At 40.8% G+C, this 12,772-nt stretch overlaps 1 protein-coding gene across 2 annotated transcripts; it reads left to right on the forward strand.

The window, feature by feature from the left end:
* Window positions 1-119: 119 nt before the first annotated feature.
* On the forward strand, window positions 120-7,923 carry cryz (crystallin, zeta (quinone reductase)). 2 transcript variants are annotated; one of them, XM_061695159.1, is made up of 8 exons: window positions 120-337; window positions 1,275-1,457; window positions 3,432-3,595; window positions 4,084-4,135; window positions 4,226-4,375; window positions 4,609-4,710; window positions 5,951-6,046; window positions 7,015-7,923. In XM_061695159.1, the coding sequence occupies exons 1-8, from the start codon at window positions 230-232 to the stop codon at window positions 7,174-7,176; spliced, it is 1,017 nt and encodes a 338-aa protein (XP_061551143.1). In that variant the 5' UTR covers window positions 120-229; the 3' UTR covers window positions 7,177-7,923. The 2 variants fall into 2 exon arrangements, with proteins under 2 accessions (XP_061551143.1, XP_061551144.1); XM_061695160.1 differs by having other exon boundaries at window positions 1,275-1,427.
* The last annotated feature ends 4,849 nt before the right edge of the window (window positions 7,924-12,772 follow it).

Below are 12,772 nucleotides of genomic sequence, written 5' to 3' on the forward strand. Positions count from 1 at the left end.
TAGTTAATAGGAGGCTTTTGCTCTGTCAAATTCGGTTCGTGGCATAATAGATAATGTGTACAGTTTTGTCCATAGGGTGGCGCTACAATGTACATGAATGACTCAAATATCAAGAGAAGAAGAAGAAAACCGTACAGTCAGTTAGTAACTGTACGGTCAGTTAATAACAGTTAATAGAGAAGTAGGTTACTTCTCATTTTTGGCAGTAGTTGGAGTAGCGCGGTGCAGTATGTCGGGTCTTAAACTGATGAGGGCAATCCGAGTAAAGGAGTTCGGAGCTCCGTCCGTCCTCAAACTTTGCGACGATGTGAAAGTTCCACAGCCCGGAAGCGGACAGGTGAGTCTGCAGAGCACGTCACGCACGCCACGCACGCCACGCACGCGACTTGTGGTCGCTATCGCATTTCGCACACTTTGAAACATTCTTGAACGCACACAATGATCTGCTGTAATACTTCCGTCAAAGCTGTCAAACGGTTATCTGTGGGCTGCACACTCTTCCACCATGTTATGGAGAACGTACAGCACAGTCCATTTTTTTAATGTGCGCAACCTGACTTGGAAGATGAAACCCCATTTTGGGATTCTTTTTCTGACTTGACAGTTATAATATAGTTGGATGCAGGTATTTTTCGAATACCATGTTATAAAACGTTTTAAACAAATAACAAATGCCTACTATGTCTGGAAAATAAGATAACCTGATCCCCAGAGGGAAATTTGTGTTACAGCAGCACAAGGATAAAGATTGTAAAATAATAATAATATTTTTTTTATGTATGTATGAGCCCAAGTCATAAATCCATTAATTTTTTTTAGACAGTCATGATCATAACAAGGCAGACCGATGAAGAAAAAAAGGTTTAAGTCACAAGTGTATATAATTGACTAATAATCATTGAATGAATACATTGAAAGTCTATACAGCAAAAGAAATCTTCTGTTGAGGATTTACCAAGCAAAGAGATTTGAAATCTTAATTATAACCTAAAAAATAAACATCAATTTATCGTTATCTCTACTTTTCATAGAAAAGAACATCACATTGAACTAGTGTATATAAAAAAACCGAGCAATGTTGCTGTCTAGGTGCTGGGTAAATACTTAATAATGATTTTGAAAAAGTTAATTTGCTGTTAAGTGCAGAACACCTTAACAGCTTTTTTCATTATATTTCTTTCTTTATTTCTTTGGGGCAGCAGAGCAATGGATTTTGGTGACAAAAAAATTTCTTCCTTTTCATGCTCGTGTGCTTTGCATGTGCTGTGGCGTAGGTGCTAATCCGTGTCCATGCCTGCGGCGTGAACCCCGTGGAAACATACATCCGAGCCGGGACGTATGGCCGGAAGCCGTCGCTCCCGTACACGCCTGGCACTGATGCAGCTGGCGTGGTGGAATGTGTCGGCGAGGGCGTCGCAGCAGTCAAGGTTGAAAGCACATCAGTCATCCACGTCGGCGTGAGCGGGCGTTCGTCTAACCGTTCGTGTCTTTGCGCAGGACGCTTTTGTTGAGTACTTTTGCAATTGCCGCATTTTGGACTGCTGTTGACAATCCAAATGTGGAAGGTCTAAAAGTGATGGATGGATTAGTAGCGGTAGAAATTACAGCTGGACAAGGCTCCAACTTTGATTAGATTTTTTTTAATTGCATAAAGGGACCTGGAAGATGCGATCAAGAAGTTTGATTCATAAGTGAAGTCAGGGCTGGCACACCCATAGGGCAGGGTGAGCAAATGCTACGGGTGCCGTGGCCTCAATGGGGCACCAAAAATTGGGGGAACGTTTAAAAGGTTTTTTTTTTTTGTTTTTTTTTTACATTTTCAATATACGTTGAGAAAGGTGGGGTACACCCTGAACAGGTCGCCAGCCAATCGCAGAGCAAATATACACAAACAACTGTTCGCACTCACTTTTACACCTACGGGCAATTTTTTGGGATGTGGGAGGAAAGCGGAGTACCTGGAGAAAACCCACGCAGGCACGGGGAGAAAATGCAAACGCCACACAGGCGGGGAACCGGTCCTCACAACCGGGAGGCAGATGCATAATTAATTATATTAAAATGAAATGAGAATGAAATGAATACAAACAATTCAATAAAAGAAGAGGAGCGAGGTGAACTTTGTACAGTACTTTGAAATCAGCTCACCTCAAGGCTCTCCCATTTTCCCCACAATGTGCAGAGCGATGTGTTCAAAGCCCCTCGGAATTAACAGCTCTGAGCGTGACAGAACATGCCTTGCTTTCACAAAAACAGCAACACGCGACAATAAACCCACGTAAGAGTTCATTAGAATATTAAAGGGTGATAAGAACATGTAAACGCATTCATTATTTAATGTTAAACTAAACATTTTAAATACCAGTGAAAGCGTTATTTGTTGTGGAGAAAAAGAAAAAAAAAGAATAAATCTAAGGCTGGAGCTTGATGTTATAGAAATGACAAATATGTGGGTTATGCTTCTCTCTTAGCTCTTACACTGATTTTTCTCGAAATCCTAAATATAATTAGAATGCAGATGCCAGAGCACTTTAAGCACCTCATTGCTAGACACACATGTAAAGAATTAAACATCTTTCTCAGCTGTCAAACCGCTGAATGCTAAAAGAAAATGTTTCTTGGTCATTGACTAAAACCTCTTTCAAGTGGGGGAAGCTGCACCTATTTGCAATAACTTGACCTTTAACTTTTAACATGAAAACATACATAGATTCCAATTTCAAAAAATGCCCAATTAGTATTGTTACTTATGATAATAACAAATACTCCCTCCTGGCTGATTGGTATACTGCTCGCTCTCTGTTGGGGTAGGGCTGAATTTATTGAACACGAACTTCAACAATCAAACGTTAAGTGTTTGATCGTACCTTCATTTTGAAATGTGCGCTACAGTACTGAGACGGAAGCCGGAGCAACATTCCAGTCGCTATTGACTGCATATGTATGCAGTCGACCACATGGAACAGACTTCGTCGTCATTAAAGTCAACCTGATTTATGTTGCGGTCGCCATTTGTAGCTCTTCACATGTTTGCGCAGGACACTTTTGTTGAGTTCAGTCTCTTTTTGCTCAAAGACAAATATGGCTGCAACCACTTTCGACTGATTGTTGACAGTCCAAATGTCCAAGGTCTAAAAGCGATGGATTAGTGACGGCTGGATTAGTCGCATTGGAAATTACGGCACACCCAGGTCACAACCTTGTTCCGTATTACATAAAAGGAACCGCAAGATGCAGGTAAGTAGCGAAGTTTGAATCAGAAGGAAAGTCCTGTGAACATTCAGCTAAACTCAAAATGAAACATTTTCAGAAGCAAATTCAGTGAAATTTGAAAGTGACACCTAACCACAGATTCACAGTGCTATTAAATGTGAAGTCTGTGTCATTTCTGTGATGTACTTTACATGTGTTCCTGTATGGTTGCTTTCCAGGCAGGGGATCGCGTTTATACCACATCCACTCAGTCCGGAGGTTATGCAGAATTTGCTGTAACCACAGAAGAAAGCGTCCACAAACTGCCCGACACTTTAGACTTCAGCCAGGGGGCGGCCATCGGCATCCCGTACTTCACGGCCTACAGAGCTCTCGTTCACAAGTAAGACACAGCGACAACATTGAAGCTGCAGATCTCAATATCTTTCCAGCAAAAAAATGAGTTCTATAGCAGTAATTCACAACAGACGTTATCTGAAGGCACATGGAAGCAATGTGTAAAATATTCAAACTACAACCCCAATTTGGGGTTGGATTACCTGTAACAAAAAGAATGCTCCGGTGACTAATTACTACGACTAAAATAATTCTACATAGCTGTATTTGTACTTGTCATGTGTTCTTGTGAAATTTCTCCAGGTACTCTGACTTCCTCCCACATTCGAAAAGCACGCATTTTAGATTATTCGAAGACTCTAAATTGTCTAAATTTTCTATTTGTGCACGCCGATTGGCCAGCACCCAGTCCAGGCTGCACCCCACCACTGGCCCAAAGTCAGCTGGGGTGGGTTTCGTCTTACCTGCAACCCCTAATAGGTGGATTATTACTTAAATCGAAATTGACAAATTCAATGGTTTTTTGTGTTGAAGGGCCCATGTAAAGCCTGGAGAGACTGTTCTTATCCATGGAGCCAGTGGAGGGGTAAGAGTGATGTATTATATATATATATATATATATATATATATATATATATTATTTTTTAAATAAAAAAATCTCATTCTGTGTACCGAGGTTGGTCTGGCAGCATGTCAGCTCTCCCGCATGTTGGGGCTCAAGGTGCTGGGAACCGCCGGGACCAAAGAGGGAATGGAGCTTGCGGCCAGAAATGGAGCTCACATGGCATTCAATCACAGGGAGGAGGACTATACTGGCAAAATAATGGTGTCATTTCATAACCTTAACTTTATCCTACACTCGCTTTGCACTCTGACACCTGTTTCTAATAATATGACTCTGGAGTCAAATGAGGTAGCCGAAATGAGAAACAGATGGCAGCATGATGCAGAGGCTTCACACAACTCTACGACACTATATTGTTAAAAGCACAACTTTTGATACAGATCTTCCGTTGGATTGTGGGCTTTGTATTTTAAGAGCGTGTTATATTGTTGCAGGAAGCCACAGGAGGCCAGGGAGTTGATGTGATTGTGGAGATGTTGTCTAACATCAACCTCAACAAAGACCTCCAAATGATGGCATTTGGAGGACGTGTTGCGGTCAGTATGATCTCGGATTTACACGGGCAGGATTTTGGAGGCCTATCACCAATCAGCGAGTTTAAAAAAAACGATAACCGATCGCAAGATGGAGAAATGTGTCTATTTAAATGACTTGTTCATTTACTGGATATACTTGTGTCCCGTATACGACTTTCTTCACAAGTATTCTTTCTCTAGTCCAGTGATTCCCAACCATTGTGCCTTGGCACGTTAGGCTGCCATGAGCAATCTTCGTGTGTGCCGTGGGAAATTATGAAATTTTACAAACTGCTCCAAAAATTATTCCTTTACAAGAAATAATGTATCTCTGTTCCTCTATTTATGCCAGTGATGCATTGTGACACACAGAACAAATGAATGCGCTTCTATTAGATGGCATGAAGTACATACAGTAATAACTGGGTAGCTACTTTTTGGGACATTTTTGTTTGTTGGTGTGCCGTGAGATTTTCCATTTGTAAAATATGTGCCGGCGGCACGGTGACCGACTGGTTAGCTCATGTACCTCACAGTTCTGAGGACCGGGGTTCAAATCCCGGCCACGCCTGTTTGGAATTTGGATGTTCTCCTCGTGCCTGCGTGGGTTTTCTCCGGCACTCCGGTGGTTTCCTCCCCCATCCCCAAAATATGCGCGGTTGGTTAACTGAAGACTCTAAATTGCCCGTAGGTGTGAATATGAGTGCAAATGGTTGTTTGTTTCTATGTGCCCTGCGATTGGCTGGCGACCCATTCAGGGTGCTCACGGTGGTATCGCAATACAGGATTTTATTGCTGTAGTCTGACATAGTGCAATCGTGAAAGACCAAATTTGTCTTGTAGTCTGATCCGGCCGGGCATTACGTGTTGTCTGTTCCACACCGCTGACGTTAGTTAATTTTTTTCTATATAACTTTATTGGTTGTCAGATATGTACAGTACTACGTCAAATGAGACGCAACAAGGCGAAAAATAAACTCGCTTTTGGATTCAAATATACTGTGCACGATGGCGACGCGGAGTAAATGTCTTTTGCGGAGCTGATCAATGACGTCATTGATCGGTTCGGCGAATTGATGACATTAAAGCCGATCGGCATGATATGCTCATTATCGGCCATAATCAGATCGGTGTAAAGTCTAGTATTATCGGTCATCACAGTAGTAGCCGTAGCTCACAAAAGAGTTGTTCCTATGTCTTACTTTATGTACAGTTGTTTTCCCATTCAGCAACATGTATGAACATGTTCTCTTTTCTTTAGGTTGTAGGCTCCAGAGGCTCCATAGAATTGAACCCCAGAGACACGATGGCCAAAGAGACCAGCATCATAGGAGTTGCCCTCTTCGCTGCCACACCGGTAAACGAATATCAGATCTAACCTCAACACCGAAAGGTTTAAAACATAAAATAGCAAAAAAGGGACTAAAAGAAACACATATAGCATGCCACTGTGACATATTTACTATATAAGATTTTAAGTTAAAGCATATTGTCCAATGTTTTTTTTTTTTCTTTTTAATTCCAGTTCTCTTCAAACAGCAAGCTACTCAATTGCAGAGACGAGAACTGGTTTAATAATTGATTCATTCTTCCATCAACTAAAATGCAATCAAATGTTACATTTCTCGCAGGCAGAGCAATGTACACGAGTTGAAAATATTTTTTTAAACTGTTTTTTACAGCTAACATTACACATTTGCTTTGACGTTTGTTGTCGGGCTGAATTCATGGCACATCTTGAAAGCCCCAGATCAATTGCTACCTAGACTATATCATTAGCTACCGAGTATACCTGAGTATACCTGAGTCAGGTATACGTATTCTCATATCGTTGTTGTCAAGTATAAGTGCAGTGGTGCAAAAACCCTCAGCAGCAACAACTGCAATGAAGCTTTTTCTTTAACTGGCTGGTGTGTCGTTGGATCGTTTTGGAAGATTCAACACTCTTCCAGCTATCCTTAATATGTGGATAATTGCTCTCACTGTGGCTGTAACGCTTTGTAACGCTTTTCAGATTGATAGATGACAATGACTTTATTTCTCATCTGTTCTTGAATTTCTTTAGATTTGAAGATGAATTTCTTTCTTTATCTTGTTGCAGCTTTTTGAGATTTTTTTTTTTTACATCATTTGATGATCTTAAACAAAGTGGAGCAACGTTGCAAAAAAAAAAAAAAGAATTTCAGAAGGGAACAAATAATTTTTCAAGCACTGTACAAGGATACAAAATGCATCTCCTTCTAACCATTTTCTTCCACTCGGGTACGAGTTTCACGAGACTTAATTATTGAATAGTCCGCTGAGTAGAATTTTGTCGTCACTCAGGCGGAGAGGAAGGAGTGTGCAGCCCTGCTCGTTGCCGGGATGGAAGCCGGTTGGCTGCGTCCAATTGTCGGTGACCGGTATCAACTGGACAAGGCCGCTCAGGCCCACCAGGACATAATCGAATCTCGGGGGGCCACTGGAAAGATTGTGCTGACCATGTGATCATGTAACCGAACTATAGGGACGGGTTGCAATGGAAAAACAAATCAAGAAGTATTGTGCTATTTACATGTAAATCCAATTGAACTGGTCGTTGGACAGCATGTTAAGACTGTCCCCTACTTCCCAGGGGAGTTGATTGATGATGATGATGATGATGATGATTGTTTTAATCAGTGCCTAAAATTGTGCTAATATTACGATCATTCTGTTCATGTTTTCAATACATCTTCGTAGCAAAAAATGGTTAGCTATCCTTTTGTGACTGCGTCGGTCGGACATTACATCCTCTCTTCTCGGGTGGCAGCTGATGCTACTGAGCGTGCGCCACAGTGGCTTCGGTAACCTAGGTTACATACTGTGTACACAGCACAATATACACGGAGATGAGGCCCACTCTTCCTTCCTGATCCTTCGTGACAGATATCCTAATTATTTATTACAGGTGTTTGTAGAACATAATCAGCAGGGATACGCGGTCCGATCACCAGGTGAGTTTCCTTCTTTGCTCACCCAAGCGGTTCTGTTAGTTTTAGGACAGGTCTTTTGTGTGAAGGGAATAAAAGATAGCAGCCACATTTCACAGATGTACCATTTATCATATTCAAGTTCATTTTTCCAGATGCTGCTACATATTCTTAAAATAACTGAATCTTGACCTAATGGCCTGAAACAAAATGGCAAATTCAAAATGAAACCGGTTTTCAGTTGTAGATGATATACATACAAATATTTTGCCTTGAAACATTGTGGGCACTAATGGCACAGAAGCATCCAGTTCATAAAGGTTGAATAAATCATATCGAGATGAACAATGCAGACTGTTCTACACATTTACACATCGTTGCTGGATGCATAGAAGTTACTTTGAAACGGTTCCTGAATTTCCACCCAGCACAGATTGCTAACAGATCTGTGCTGAGTGGGTCCTCCTCTATCGTGTTTCTGTTTTTATTGAGAATGAATGTCTTAATCAAGAAATTCTAACATAATTCGAACATACTCAGATGTTTCTTTGTTTTGTAGCATTCAGTTCACCAACAAAATTCTGTAACTGTGAAAAGCAAAATCATATCATTTAATTGGAGCGGAAAATGGTTGGTTTAGATATCCTGATATAGTACGGTACCACATTAGTGTTTCTTTTGTCCCCATAATGCCTGTGACTTCAATATCACAATTTCAGTTATTTCCTTTTGATTTTTATTGTTTGACATTTCTTTTCATTCTCAAGCTTTTATTTTTGTTTTTGCTTTTATGTGAAAATGTAAAAAAAACAAAAAACATCCTGTGCTTAAAAAAAAGCTGATGTTAATCTTCTCTAATTAACAAATCCATTACTCATTTGTTAATGAGAGAAGATTCGGTCACAAGCCCAGAAAACAGTCGATTAGTAAAAGAGCGATTGCTGTATCTTGATATGTCTGAATCTCTGTCACATCAGTGAGCATCCTACGGGGATGAGCTCAAACTCCCTCACATAAAGGTTCAGTTATATTAGCTTAACATCAGGGTCGGGCTCAGGACCTCCCTGGCCGTGGATTGACGGTCTCGCTGACCCCCACTTGTGGGGCTCACCCTCCCTCGATGTACTGCGGTCAAGCCAGCCTCCACTCGTAAAGTAGCAGTCAAGCCAGCCGCCCCTAAGTTTGTTCATACTAGGCATTACGGTAATAGGTCGCCAACTCGAGGCGAAAGCCACCTTCAAAATAAAAGCTTCCCAATAATAAGGACGTAAGTGCTCTTCGGTTAAGGGATGCAACCAGCAAAGTTAATTTGAATCTTGAGATACATTACATACATACATACATTAAAAAATATACTTTATTTGATATCTTAGGAAAAATAAATGGCAATGGACTGCACTTATATAGCGCTTTATCTACATCATCACAGTGGCCAAAGCGCTTTACAAAGACTCATATTCACAAACACATTCATAAACCAATGGGCGACTGCTGCCATGCAAGGCGCTGCCATGCCCATTGGGAGCAAATCAGTGTCTTGCCCAAGGAAACTTCGACATGCGGACAGTCGTAGCAGGGATTCGAACCTGTTCTACCGACTGAGCCAAAGCCACCCCAACATAATCTCATTGGTATCGCAAGACAAGTTCAGATCTGTGTGACAGACCACCAAGGACTCCGCGAAAAGAGGTTTGATGAAGATCTGATATTGTATTTCAAAATAAAAATCTCTGAAATCTGCATGTTGCTTTCATTACCCCTGAATGAAAACAATCTGTTAAATCTTTTTAATGAGATATCGCAACACCGGTCCAGTTCTGGGGGACACTACACCCCCCCCCCAGGTATCCAGCAAAAGAGGTCCCATCAAAATCTGATGTGGCATTTCAAAATAAAAGTCCACTGAAATTGGTGTATTTCACTGTCATGATCACGGATTTAAAAAATTCTTTAAAAAAAACCTCCTAGTTATCACGACACCAAACCAGTTCTGGGGGACACTACACCCCCCCCAGGTCTCCAACAAAACAGGTACCATCACAATCTGATGTGGCATTTCAAAATAAAAGTCCACTGAAATTGGTGTATTCCACTGCCATGATCACGAATTTCAAAAATTCTTTTTAAAAAAAATACTCGTTATCACAACACCAAACCAGTTCTCGGGGACACTACACCCCCCCCAGGTCTGCAACAAAAGAGGTCCCATCAAAATCTGATGTGGCATTTCAAAATAAAAGTCCACTGAAATTAGTGTATTTCACTGTCATGATCACGGATTTAAAAAATTATTTAAAAAAAACCTAGTTATCACGACACCAAACCAGTTCTGGGGGACACTACACCCCCCCCCCCCCCCCCCCCCCCCCCAGGTCTCCAACAAAACAGGTACCATCACAATCTGATGTGGCATTTCAAAATAAAAGACTCTTGAAATTGGTGTATTTCACTGCCATGATCACGGATTTCAAAAATTCTTCAAAAAAAAATAAATCCTAGTTATCAAAACACCAAACCAGTTCTGGGGGACACTACACCCCCCCAGGTCTCCAACAAAACAGGTCCCATCAAAATCTGATGTGGCATTTCAAAATAAAAGACTCTTGAAATTGGTGTATTCCACTGCCATGATCGGAATAGGAAAAAATTATGGGTTAATGCAATGTGAAATCACTTAAAATTTAATAATATCCTTTAATAAAACCGTGTTGAAAATGACATCAAATGTGATACAGCAGATATATAAGGTCATATAACTCTAAATCAGTCAATTGTCATTTTATTGTATTCCATATGTTATCATAACATCAAGCAACATAAAATGTTTTTTTATTTTCCAAGTAAACTAATTAAATGTTTAAATTGCATAATTTGGTACATTTTGAGCGAATAAATTAGGTGTGCAACTGGCTGTATAATGATGATTGATGACTAGTTGGGTCTTGGGATGGTATGATTGATGGCAACTTTCTTTTGCTTACTGATTTTCACCAAAAACAGTAATCTGTTTTTTGTGTGCATGTGTGTTTTTACATGGCAAAAAATACAGTGTTGAAGATGCTTCAAAGAGGATTACGAATGGGAATTCAAGTGACATGGAGCAGCTAGGGGAAGATGATAATGAGGAGGAGGAGGAGGAGGAATTAACTCCTACTGCAAGGATTGGGCAAAACCCAGATAGCAGTTATGATGAGGAAGGGGAAAACCCAGATTGTAGTGATGATGATGAAGTCCCAGAAGAGGACACAATAAAAGCAAAGGACAATATCCCAAAGCAGTCGGCAAGTGGCTAAGTGAAAAGGGGGGAGTATCGGTGGAAGAGAAAACAATTTGAACCTCCATCTGTTGAGTTTGTGCAATGTGTTGAGGAAGACTCTGAAGAGAGGCTTGACTGGACACCATTTCAAAGTATTTCAAAGATTTTGTGACTGAGGAAATGGATGAGAAATAACAGAAGACAAATGGAAGAGGGTCTCTGGATTTCTGAGTGAACCAGGAAAACAATATCATTGTGAGATGGTATGACAACAAAGCTGTGAACCTGTTGGCATTGAACGACTGGGCAATATGAAGTGTTGTGATCGGAAAAGCCAAAACCTACATAATGCTTCCCAGACCAGCCATCGTTGACACATACAACAGGTTCATGGGAGGCGTTGACCTTCCATATATACTATCTGCACTGTTCAAGTTCAGCTTTAGATCCCAAAGATGATACATCTACATTTGGTGGGACACCTTTACACTGTTAGAAATTTCCAATTGCAGAGAGGTGGATCGTATAATAGAACTGCCATTGATTTATTATTATTCAAAGATGATTAATGATACATCAACTATGAACAGTGTCTTGAACTGTTGTTTTTCCTAAATACTTTGTGTGCATAAATTACAAAATGTAGTACAAAAGCTGTAATACTAATATAGACGATCTAAAAAGCATATAGCCTATTCTGTGTAATATTAATAGCTCATGCTGTATGATAGGTATACCATTCGGTGCAAGGTGTCAAAAGTATTTGTCTCACTAACAGTCTGAATTGTTATATAAGTGAATAGTGAAAGTTATAAAGCAAGGGTGTCAAACTCATTTGAATTCAGAACAATCTTTATTTTCAGAATCAGAATCATCTTTATTTTGCCAAGTATGTTAAAAAAACACACAAGGAATTTGTCTCCGTTGGAGCCGCTCTAGTACGACAACAGACAGTCAATTGACAGAGAACACTTTTGAGACATAAAGACATTGACAAAAAAACAGTCACTGAGCAATAAAGGGTTGCTAGTTATCTGGTAATGCAGGTACAATTATTTGTTTTTTTTGGACAATTGTGCAAAAAGATGCAGAGTCCTCTAGCACTTAGAGCAGTTTGAATGACTAATATTGCAATAGTCCGGTGCAATGACCATTGTGCAAAGGGCGCTTAGACTTCAAGGAGTGTTTGCAGTTTAAATTGACGAGTAGCGCGATAATCTGGGACAACGTCGATTGTGCAAATGTTGAAGACACTCCTCAGTCAGTGTGCAAGTGGGACAGATGCTACTCTGGCATGAGTGGCCAGTATTGGTCAACAACAGATATGCAAATAGTGCAGCGTGGCGAGACTACTACAGCGAGTGCACGATGACCGGGATGCACAGGGTCCGAGAGGATTTTGCACACTATTGTCTTAGTTTTGGCAGCATGCAAGTCCTCAAGGGTGGGGAGGGGGGTTCCGACAATCCTTTCAGCAGTTTTGATTGTCCGTTGCAGTCAGAGTTTGTCCTTTTTTGAAGCAGCACAAACCAGACTGTGATGGAAGAACACAGGACAGATTCGATGACCGCTGTGAAGAAATGCCTCAGCAGCTCCTGTGGCAGGTTGTGCTTTCTCAGAAGCCGCAGGTAGTACATCCTCTGCTGGGTCTTTTTGAGGACGGAGTTGATGTTAATCGCGCACTTCAGGTCCTGAGAGACTGTAATTCCCAGGAACTTGAAGGTCTGGACGGTTGACGCAAGGCAACTGGACAGCGTGAGGGGCAGCAATTTTTGAAATTCGTGATCATGGCAGTGGAATACACCAAATTCAAGAGTCTTTTATTTTGAAATGCCACATCAGATTTTGATGGGACCTCTTTTGTTGGAGTCTTGGG

Source organism: Phycodurus eques, chromosome 13 (genome assembly GCF_024500275.1).
Source record: "Phycodurus eques isolate BA_2022a chromosome 13, UOR_Pequ_1.1, whole genome shotgun sequence".
Lineage (NCBI taxonomy): Eukaryota > Metazoa > Chordata > Actinopteri > Syngnathiformes > Syngnathidae > Phycodurus > Phycodurus eques.